We start from the raw sequence: 11,372 nt of genomic DNA, 5'->3' as shown, positions 1-11,372 counted from the left end.
CCAGGGCGGGGCCTCCAGGGCCGTGATGGGGGTGAGCGGGTGCACTGAGCACCGGGCCTCCAGGGCTGGGACCCAGGGGCTGGGGTAGCGTGCTCATCAGGAGACCCATAGCACTGAGTTCTAAATTTAAAGGCATGTGCTGTTTTGAAGACTGAGGCGCAGTCCACGTGTGAGCGGACACTGACGACTACCCCAGAAACGTTTCACTCTGCAGATGTGTGAAGAGCAGTGTCCAAGAGGCGGCCGTCCCCTGGCGTCAGAGTGCTGTGCTGCCGTTAGGTCTGAACACCAACAGGCCCACCCCGCCCCCAGCAGTTCTCAGAAACCGCCTGACTCGGGGCTGGGCAGGCAGGCCCAGATCTACTTCTGGAGATCGGGCGGGCGGTGTGCCCGCGTGCACGCCTGTGCCACGCCAGGTGTGGCTCCAGATAAGGCAACCGAAACCCACAGGCATGCCTGCCCCGCTTGTCCCAGACGAGGCCCAAAATTAGCTCACTGGCAACCTGGCCCAAGGGCCCAGCCCCAAGACGTGGGCTGCCGTGTCTCGGGAAACACTCAAAGCAGCAGAGACAAACTGCCCGGGGACAGACAAAGCGGTGCCCTGAAATTAAGGCCGTGTCCGTTTACAACAGTGCTCCTCGCACCGGACACGCAGATGAGGTCTGGCTCAGAGCAGAGTGGGCCTGCACACAGCCCCCCTCACACCATGCACAAAGCACCATCACACCACGCACACGGCACCCTCACACCGCATGCACGGCCCTCCTCACGCCGCATGCACGGCACCCTCACACCATGTGCACAGCCCCCCTCAGACCATGCATACAGCCCCCTCAAACTGTGCCCGTGGATTTCATGAACTGCACTGACTGAAGACTGAGCGTTCAAAGCAGTGACTAAGTAGCCAACTACGGGACGCCCTAAACTGAGAAAACACACTGCTGCCACGCTCAGCGACCTCCGTGCCGGTGAAGAACTGCTCCACAGGGTCTCCGGGACAGTCATCTTTACAGACGCAAACTGCCACATTTCCTCACAGAGAATGGCTGGTGGGTCCCAACTGTGGACCGTTTGGGTCACAGTGGAGAACTCAGCCACTGCCCCACTAGGGAACCAAGATCCAGGGAAAGATGCAGATTACAAACAGATCCACCGCACACACAGCACAGAGGGAATGGCCGGGCAGAACGTGCCGTGGCCCTGGGCCTGAGAGGACGAGCCTGCGGTCAGACACGGGTCAGGGTGACGCAGCCCCTCACCGTCCCCCGCACTCAGGCTCTACTCTGTGCACTGGGTTTGCTGAGTTCCCGACAGCTTCCCTGGAGAGGGACTCGATGCCAGCAGACCAGGGACAGGCACAGCCTGGCTCAAGCCGCTCAAGACGGCTCGGGCTCCTCTCCACAGGAGTCCAGAGCCAGTGGGGGCACGCACCACCGTGAGACCAGGACCCGGGAACAGCGTCCCCCCAGGTCCAGCCGTGCCAGCTCTGCTGCTAATGAACGGGGCAGGAACAAGTGGGCACAGCGTTCCCTTTAACAGCAGACGCCTCACCAGGAGGAGACTTACCGAGAAAAAGCCACGACCGCCACGCGGGACCTACCTGCTCCTCTGCAGAGACATCAGCCATCTTGGGAAGCGGAGCTGGGGTTCGCTTTTTTATCAGTAACAGGACATCTAGAAAGAGCGAGAGTTCTGTCCATCAAGCTGTGGCTTCAGACCCAGGGACAAGAGGGCGCTGCTCCCTCGGGGTCTCTGCAAACCTGGGCTCTGAGCCAGGCCTGCCTTCTGTGTCCTGCCCTGCACACCCCTCGCTGTTCATCCAGAGAAAGGCTCCTGGGCCCGGCAAGAACCAGGCTGTGGGCACAGTCCCAGGGGCCATGCAGCACAGCGCCGAGCAGGTGCAGAGCGGGCGACGGCGCGAGAAGCGGCCGCTGCGACGGGCCCAGCCGCGCAGATCTGTGCAGCCCCAGGAGGCTGCTGTCCAATCAGCCCAGACTCACAGCGACCCGCGCCCAGCGGAACAAGACGTGGCCCACTCCCACGCCGTCCCTGTGACGGGGTGTGAGTGGGGCCACTGTGACCCAGAGCATTTTCAGAAATACGCAGCCAGGTCTTTCCTGCTAGTCTCTCTTAGTCTAGGGGCCTGCGGAGCCTGTCCAGAGTCACAGCCATGGCAGCCCCCACTGGCAGGTGCAGCGTGGGCTGGGAGCCAAGCCGGGCTTCCCACACGGAAGGCGCGGGTCCCTCCATGTAGCCCCACAGTACCGGCAGCCATCACTCCCTGCCAGCTCAGCGCCCGAGGACAACACCCAAGGGAGGTCTGTAAACACACCTTCCTGCAGCTTCAAGGCAGACCGTTTCAAGGGTCCCAGAACTAACCACTGAGACTATGGCCCCTAGCTGCCATTCAGGTCTGGAATTGAACCCACACCTGTGGCTTCCAGCCAAACAAAAGACAGGCATATGAGCTGAACATGTACCGGAGGTAGATACACTCCTTGGAGAGAACAATCATGGGAGAAAGAAGGGCTGTGTCTGCACCGGAAGACAGCTCAGGGGGCAGGAATGCATGGAGAGATGGGTGCAGGGAAGAGGTAACTATCAGGAGGAAGTGGGAGGGGAGCTGTGGCATTGGGGTGAATTGTAGTCAATGTCATGAGACAAAGTGTATGTGAACTACTGTATGGAAAGTAAATTTGCTCTGTAAACTTCCACCCAAATCACAATTAAAAAAAAAAAAAAAGGGTCCCAGACCAAAACCATCCCCTGAACAAGACACAGAACACACAGGTTTCTCCCCGAGTGTCTGCAGCGTCCGGCTGTAAGCGGCAAGGGCTGTGTGCTGGGACAGCTGTCCGGCCCACAGGCACGACCACCACCCGAGAGGGAAGCCCCCAGAGCCTCTGCTGGGAACCGGTGGAAAGGTGAAGCCGGCGCGTAGCTTCTCCGACGGGGAGGGGCCGGCCCCGTGAGGGTTTCTCTCTCATAAACACCCCGTGACACGAACTTTTCCTTTAGTAAGAGGAGAGCGAACACCCTCAGCTGGTCTGGCTTCTCGCTCAGATCCACTCGGAACTCAGTTATGTCAGCGCACTCGCTTTGTGAGCTCACCCCGGCTCGGACACTCACTCACAGGAGGGGGTTCTCCTCGTGAGCGCCCCTCAGGGGAGCGGGCCCCACGGTGGCGCCATGTCACGTCGTGTCAATGGCCGTGCTGTGGGGCGTCCTTACCTCTATCTTGGATGTTCTCTTCTGAGAGGGTTTTGGTGTCGCTCAGCACCCTCTCTGACGCAGCGTGGATTAACTTATGATGCGTTACACTTTTGGGGTCTTCCAGGTTCCCGTGGGCACACTGGGGAAAGAAACGGCACAAACATACTTCAGGACACGAGAGAAGCGGGTCACCACATGAACGACGCAGTGCCTGACCTCTCCAGCCACACCAGCAACTCATCTGTTTTTCTCTAAGAAATTAAAGCGGGGATTAAACCAGAACAGTGTCGGTGGCAGACACGGGCAGGCAGCCCTCACGCCCGGGCCTCTGGGCCAGTGGTCTCCCACCAGGCACCAGCACGTGGAAATGAGGACACCGCTTAGCCCACAGCACCCGACCGACCATCCACGGCCAGATGGACCGCCTCTTCCTCTGGGGAGATCTGCAGAGGGAACTTTAGACGAAAGCAGCAGGTCCCTTATCTCCAGGGAGTCCAAAGATCCAATGCAACACGCGCACCTGGTTCCTGACAGGCAAGGTAAGCCGTGGGCAGGCGAACGCACACACACATGCAGGTGCGGCAGACGCTACTCCTACGGACATACTCGTCCGTGCCCCAAGAATACCCACTTGCAGCACAAAGCTAACCGGACAAAGTCAGGATGACTTCCCAGCCATAACTGAGCACCATGAGGGAGTGAGTCGCTGGGCCTGCGGACTCAGGACCATGGGTGCAGGGGGGACATCAGGCTCAACTGGCAAAACATGGAAAATAAACACAGGTCGTGTGATGTGCACGCTCCATTCTTTCCTCCACGGAGACGGACAGGAAGACGGAGGCGTGAGGAAAGAAGGCTGGTCAGCAGACAGCTAGAAACAGCTGGCCTCTGAGACCCCAGGGATAGCACGGGGCCACGGCGCAGGCTCCAAAGCCACAGAGGCAGTTCCTCATGGGGCACGTGTGTGGGCCCATGTGTGCCGTCCACAAGGGCCAGTGAGCCCATGGCACCAGGGCAGGGCGGACAGTGCAGGTGCCAACACCCTCCCACATGGAGGGCACTCCGAGGGCAGCGCAGCCCGTCACACACAGCACAGCCCAGGCCCCACCCTGCACCGCAAAGGGAGCTCACAGGTGGCCTGGGGACAGTCTGCTATGGGCTGTGCCCCCAAATCTAAGTGCTATAAATTCCAACCTCTATACCTGTGGCTGAGGAGCTCTGGTGGCGCAGTGCCTAAGGCAACTGACCGCTAACCAGAAGGCTGGCAGTTCAAACCCACCACCCGCTCTGTGGAAAGACAGGGCACTCTACTTCCATAAAGATTTACCACCTCGGAAACCTACGGGGGCCGCTATGAGTTAGAATCGACTCATGGTTGAGTTTGGTTTTTTGGTCTACGTGGTTACAATCCCATTTGCGACCAAGGTGTCTGTTACCTTAACGGGGCAGGATTAGGGGAGAATGTGTCTTGAAATACATTGTTGCTGTTGTTACTTGCCATCGAGTTGGCCCTGACTCATAGCGACCCCTCCTTGGGTTTCCAAGGCAGTATCACTACGGAAGTAGGAATGCCCAACCTTCCTTCCGAGGAGTGGCTGGTGGGTTTGAACCGCCAGCCTTCTGGTTAGCAGTCAAGTGCCTTAGGCACTATGCTACCAGAGATTAATAACCCCTTCACCACCCAATTATGGTGCTCTGGTGGTGTAGTGCCTAAGGCATCGGACTGCTAACTATAAGGCTGATAGTTCAAGCCCCCCAGCCACTCCTCGGAAGGAAGGTTGGGCAATCTACTTCCGTGGTGATACTGCCTCAGAGACCCGAAGAGGGGTCGCTATGGGTCAGAGGCAACTCAATGGCAGTGAGTTGTTGTTGTTTTTTTTGGGGGGCTTGAAAATGTGGTATTTGCAGAACATGGACTCACCACAAGAAAGGTAACTCCCAAATAACATGGAAGAATCCAGAAATCTACTCACAAGGCTTCTTTCCCAGTAAAAAAGCCAAAAGACACAAAAGTTTTGCAAACTTCCACCGCCAGGACGCATCACCTGACACTATACCCTGTGGAAACAGTCATTTGGGCCCAGGTCCATTTCTTCCATTTCAAACAGGTGCACAGCTCCTCTCCCGACGGGTGCACGCTGTCAGCCCTGTGACTGATGGCGCTAAGCCAGCCGCGGCAGAACACCCATCAGCCGGAGCAAAGGGGGGAGAGAGAGAGTAAAGGGCAGAACACCGTGTGCTCCCTGGAATCCATGGGACACAGGCAAAGGCGCCTGCTGGTGTCCACGAAAAGGACGGGACCATTCTCACAGCAGCTGCTTGGTCAGAACTGCTGCAAGGAACACAGAAGCAGGGCCTTCTTGATTTCAAAGGGTGGGGACCACAGCGGCCTAGGTGTCAGGGTTAGTTCTTCACCAACTTGGTCCTGAAGTGTGGGGCGCCATTAATGGCAGGGGATGGGTGCCACCCAAAACTGAGGGGGCAGGCTTGTCATGCCCAAGAGGCAGAAGAACGAGGCCTGCTTGGGGGCCATGCAGCTGGACCAGGAGAATGGGGACACCCAAAGCTGGGGGAGCTAGTTACCATCCCAGAGGGCCTGGAAGGCGGGGCTGAAGCCCAGGGCCTCCACCCAGAGTCAGAAGGCATGGGCCACACCCAGAGTCTGGAGGGCGGGTCACTTCCAGATGTCTCAGACAAGAGAGGATTTTGGTCAAGCCCCAAGAGCTGCTGTCAATGGGGTCTGGACCAGCCTGTCCCTCCAATTTCTCCCCTTGGTGACAGTACCGTCTACCTGTGCCTGCCCCATCACTGGCCTCTGGGAGCAGGCAACCTGTAGTGTAGGTTTCACAGGTGGAAGGAGTGTTGCCCGGACGCAGGGCACCTCAAGTCTCCCCATAGCTGACTCAGGGGCTTCAGACGAGAATGTGGACCTGAAGTGGAGTGGAGACCTTGGGGGTGATGTGGAGTGGGAACTGATTTGCATGTGGCAAGGACATGGATTTTGGGGGGGGCAGAAGGTAGAAGGTTATGAATTGAGCTGTGCCCCCCAAAAATCTGTGCTGTAAATCCCAACCTCCATCCCCGTGGTGATACCCCGTCCAGGGAGGGGTGGTCTATGTTCTGCATTGAATGGAGCAGAATGAGTTCAGGCTGTGTCCTGAGTCCACCTCTTCTGAGACACGAAAGATTAAGTGAAGGACTGGAGCAGAGACGGGGGGCGGGGAGAGATGCCCAGGCAGGTGAGGAGCCCCGGGAGCAGAAGCTCAGAGAGACGGGGCCCTTCCTCCAGATCCACAGACTGAAAGGCTTCTCCCAGAGCCAGCACCCCCACTTCAGCCCTGCAGCCTCCTGAACTGGGGGAACATGAACTTGTCTCTTGAAGTCACCCCCTGTGGTATCTGTTACAGCAGGACCGGAGGACCCAGACAGCGCGTCCTGGTGCAGCCAGGTCCTCACAGCCGTGCACAGCTCCGCAGCGGACACCGCCCTGCTTGGTCAGCTCGGCCCTCCTGTGTGGACGCAGGCTCCCGGAACACCCGGTGCCGACGCTCTTCTGAGCAGACGCAGGCATCAGCACCGCGGCCGGGATGGGCGGACCACGCCCACCTGTGCACTGAGCTCTCACGAGGCTAAGCCTGAGCGTCAGCACCTCACACGTACCACACACGGGTCACCACGTGCTGGGACACGCTGGGGCTGCAGCGGCAGCAGCTTCAGGCAGGGCCAGGAGGCAGCTGGTTACTGGGCTGTCGCACAGGAGCTGAGACGCCGGGCTGGTCACCGGGTGGCCTCTCACTCGCTGCCAGAGAAAGCCCTCCTCCACCAACATCCCTGCGTGCAGGACTCGTCACCAAGCTCTCAGCCTGCCACCCATAGCCCAGCGATATTCCCTGATCCCCTGGGTCAGCAGCCAGGACCACAGTGGGCCTCTCACCAGCACCGCCCTGGAGCAGACAGACAGCCTGGGTCACACGCAGCAGGACGGTTTCCAGTGGAGGTCTGCAGGGGCTCTGCGCAGGGCTGCGTGCACGGACGGAAGGCCCGCTGGGCTCCAGTGCCCACCGTGCCCGATTCTTCTGAACCTCTACGCTCCTGACTAGTTCACACTGTAGTCAGACAGGTGCTCACAGGCGTGACCTGCCAACTCCCACACACTCGGGAGTGCACGTTCCTTCCTGTCACTCCCGGGTGACGCACACAGGGCCCGGCACTCTGCCTCTCAGTGGCGGCCGCGCGGGGCAGATGGGATGACAGTGTTGAGAGGCTGGAATGGGACCCACTGTAGCAAGCTCCGGAACTGAGTCTGCAGGAGGAGTCCGACAGAGGGCTACTGCAGAGACCCGGGAACACGGCCCCGAGCCCGAGCCCGCAGCACGCGTCTCTTCCAAAAATGTCCCAGAGATGCTTCTGAGGGGGTCGGGCTGAAGACGCAACCAGATTCTATCTTCTGTAATGATTTCAGCTTTAGCAAAACACCCCCAAGCCTGGAGCGGGAAACGCCTTGGCCCGGGCTGGATGGCGAGTCCGGAGGAGCAGAGGACGAAAAGCCGGGCCCACGGCCTGGGTGCCAATACTGTGCCTGGACCGAGCGGGCTGCAGCAACACCCGGATGCACCCCTGCAGGGCCCCGTCTCAGGGTGCGGCACGGACCCACCCACGAGACTGGGGGAGGCCAGCACAGCACCACTGCAGTCCCCCCCGGCAGGGGGACACCCAGGGACGCCCGTTCTCAGAGTAACTGCCCACGGCTGAAACAGAAGAGCACCATGAGGCCTCCAGGGGCAGGCACACGGGCAAGCAAAATGGGCCAGGCCGAGCGGGCACCGGGTGGCACCGGGGACGGGCAAGAACGCCCCGGGGCCTGACTCCAGAACCGCAGCCCGTTCTGTGCTGTTCCACCGCATGGGGAGGGCCGGGCTGCCCCAGTCCAGCCGAGGAGCCCCCCAGAGACCCTCCTGGCAGCTCCGAGAACACACTGCATTGTACCAGCTCCAGGCCAGGCCTGTGCCAGAGTCACCAGCCGGGGCACAGTGCTGCACCCCAGCTCTCCGGAAGGCCCCACCCACGCCGACATCCTGCTGGAGTCCCCGTGCCGTCCGGAGGAGCGGCGCCCTGGGACCCGCATCCACCTGGGGCGCCTCGTGGGCCTGGGTGTGTGCAGTGGAGCCCCCTCGGCAGGGGCCATGGGCCTGCAGGCAGCTTCACCAACACCCACCACGCTCAAGGGGTCCCCACCACACCTCAGCTGTTCACCTCCGGAAGTCCCCCCCAGGGCGAGACTGCCAGGTGATCCTGGTTTGGAAAAAACCAAAAAGGGCAAGGCGACCATGCAGTCCGCCCCCCGGGGCCCGTGGGGGGTCCACCGCCCGCCCCAACAAGCTGGAGGGAGAGGAAGAGGCACAGCAGGCCGGCTCAAGCCCACACCCTCTGCACCCCCGGGGGGCGGTGCCACACGCCGGCCGCCGACCTGCCCTCACCCCCCTTGCTAAGGAAGGCGAGGGCTCCACGCCTGCAGGACCTGGTGGCTCAGCCCTGTGCTCGGTAATGAGACTCCCCGCTGCCTCGTCCTGCGCACCTGGAGGGCCACAGAGCAGACTAAAACCTGAGTGACGGCAGGATGCTTTCAATGACCTGCAACACCCTGATGAACAGCCTGGCGTCTTGGCTGCCCTATTAAGCGGTGCCCCGTGTCCCAGCAGCTGTGGACCACGCAGGAGGCCCGCCGGCTTCTCCTGGTTCCCTGCTCTACACCATCAGGATGGTTACAGAGACCTGCACCGTCAGAGCCTTAGGCTAAACGTCACACCAGTCCCCCTGCTTCTCCCCGGCCCCACTCAGCAGGCGGGTTCAAACACCCACCCAGGGTGCGTACACGTACAGGCTGACGTGTCTCTCCATTCACTCCCAGGCCCACCGTGTGCCTGGCCCCGGGCGTGTGGATGCCAACCTCAGGCCAGATGTGAAGACTGCTGTGGGGGAGGGCACACAGCTCAGTGAGGTTTCTAAAAACATACACAGCTAGACCCCCAGCGACACGTGGCCGACGGGCCGGCCGCCCAGGGGCCCCCCGCAACCGCAGTGTGATCACACTGACGGGGCTGGAAAAACAAGGCAACCAGAGCACACCTGCCCGAGTGCGGCAGGGAGCCCCCTCGGCCTAGGTGTGAAACGGGGAGCTCCCACCTGGCACACACCAGAAGGCCTCGATCCGAAACCAGAACAGTCTTTGGCCCGCCTCTGACCAAAACCCTAAACCACCAAACTACTGCCATCCATACAACTCCGACTCACAGCAACCCTGCAGGACAGAGAACGGCCCTGGGGTTTTCAACGCTGTCAATCTCAACGGAAGCAGACTGCCTCATCTGTCTCTCTGGGCCGATGGGTAGGGAGGTTCAAACCACCAACCTTTCGGACAGGCACAGACCTACTAATGCCAGAGACCCCAAGAAGCTCTCTGTGGAAGTGCTGACTGTATGTTAATGGTTATGGAAAACTTGACAACAGACACGGGTGACGGTCACACAGGTGACTCATGTAATCAACGTGACTGTCCATGTCAGACATTCAATGGTCAAATCTCATCTTATACAGATTTTTGCAAGTCTAAACATTTAAAAGCACTCCTGGCAAGTAGTTACCGTAACACTGAATCCAAGTTTATCCTTGGACACACCTGGCTTTCCTGTCACATCAACATCAGCAACTTGTCACACAGGTGAGTGCAGTGAATTGCTTGATGTGGCCCTTCCAGCCATTGTCCCCCATTCTGTGATGTGTTGTAAATCCCATTATCCACGCCCGTTTGGGGTGGTGTGGTAGCTAAGGTCGGGTGTCCACTGGGCTGGGCAGCTGGCAGTAGTCGCTCCCCATAATGACTGGCAATCGGCTCTGTGGTGGGATCTGCCCTGAGCTGCAGATTGTTAAAGCCTCCACTCGGGGTGTTTCTGCTGGCGCAGCACAGGTGGGATGTACCTCGGGTCCTGCCTTGGTGGAGAGTATGACTCAAACACTGCCCTCAGCTTCCTGGAGGGTGTACCTACGAATCTCCTGGGAAGGTTCGCCCTCCTCTTGCTCTAGTTTTGAGTCTTGGCTCATCCTCATCTCAGCCCTGGATTTGGGACAGCAGCTGTCATCTGATCTGCTGATCGAGGTTCATCCAACCCCGAGAACTGGGAGGCTCCTCCAGACCCACTCACGGGCCTGGGACTCGCCAGCCTCCACCACTGCTACGTGAGACGATCCCTTGGGTGTCTGTGAGTTCTGTGAGGTGTTACAGCGAAATACAGGACCCTAAGACGGGGGAGATTACTGGGAGGAGGAGGAGTTAATGTCTGAAATGATGGGGTGGCACGGTGCTTCGGACATCTGGGACATCTTTAACCTCCGCTTCATGGGGACCGGCCCTGTGCTGATCTTTGAGAAAAGCGATCATGACTCATTCCACAGAGTCCCCCAGAAAGAGCCGAGTGCTCCTTAAACTAAATCCTGACCAACCGCTGTCCATCTTTTCCTGCCCCGTGCCAAGCACAGCGTTTCCTCCTGCGCCCTGACAGACAGACTCGCTGGTCCTACAGAGTGAAGACCCCGGCTAGAACCAAGGCGCCAACTCTACAAAGAGAATTTCACTGGGGAGTAGAAAGTGACAGCCTGGCGGTTCACGCCCACCAGCTGCTACAAGGACCGCCTGGGAGACCCTCGGGAGTGACTGTCCCGCCGGCCCACCGCGAGTCAGGACGCACTCGCGGCGCTGGCTGCAGGATGTCTGGGCAACTCTGAAAAGGGGCTCCCGAATGCGGGGCGCACGCAAGGCCCGCCGCCTGGCCTTACCCCCTTCTTCCATCCACACCGGACGGGGGCGCCCCAGTGCGCACGGCCGAGGCCAGCCCCGACCCACAGCCCAGCCCCCAGGAGAGAGCCCCGAGCGGCGGGCCCCGCTGCGCCCTCCCGCCCCGGCGGCGCTGCCCGCCGCCCCCAACTCCAGGGGGCTCCTGGGAAGGAGAAGGGCCCTCGTCCCCGCAGCAAGCGAGAGCCGGCAGGCCCTGCACCGCTCCGGCCTCGATTTCCCCACCTGCGCCTGCCTCCCGAGCCGCTGGGAGCATGGCGCTCAGCACCGCGCGCAGCACGGGCGGCGCTGCGCAGGCGGCCGCCCAGCTGGA

At 60.2% G+C, this 11,372-nt stretch overlaps 1 protein-coding gene across 1 annotated transcript in view; it reads right to left on the bottom strand.

The window, feature by feature from the left end:
• UBAC1 (UBA domain containing 1) overlaps positions 1–7,042 on the bottom strand; it is a 24,594-nt gene extending 17,552 nt beyond the window's left edge. Inside the window, exons 1-3 of the mRNA XM_007947041.1 lie at positions 6,956–7,042; positions 3,232–3,352; positions 1,601–1,674 (exon numbers count right to left, since the gene is read on the bottom strand). Of these exons, the coding sequence (XP_007945232.1) occupies positions 1,601–1,674; positions 3,232–3,352; positions 6,956–7,042 (282 nt within the window). The remainder of the gene's footprint in view (positions 1–1,600; positions 1,675–3,231; positions 3,353–6,955) is intronic.
• Between the last annotated feature and the right edge of the window lie 4,330 nt (positions 7,043–11,372).

The sequence above is a fragment of the Orycteropus afer genome, unplaced genomic scaffold (assembly GCF_000298275.1).
Source record: "Orycteropus afer afer isolate SDZICR_OR568_19922 unplaced genomic scaffold, OryAfe1.0 scaffold00174, whole genome shotgun sequence".
Lineage (NCBI taxonomy): Eukaryota > Metazoa > Chordata > Mammalia > Tubulidentata > Orycteropodidae > Orycteropus > Orycteropus afer.
The sequence above is the reverse complement of the archived record's forward strand: the minus strand, read 5'-3'. Positions and strand labels throughout refer to the sequence as shown.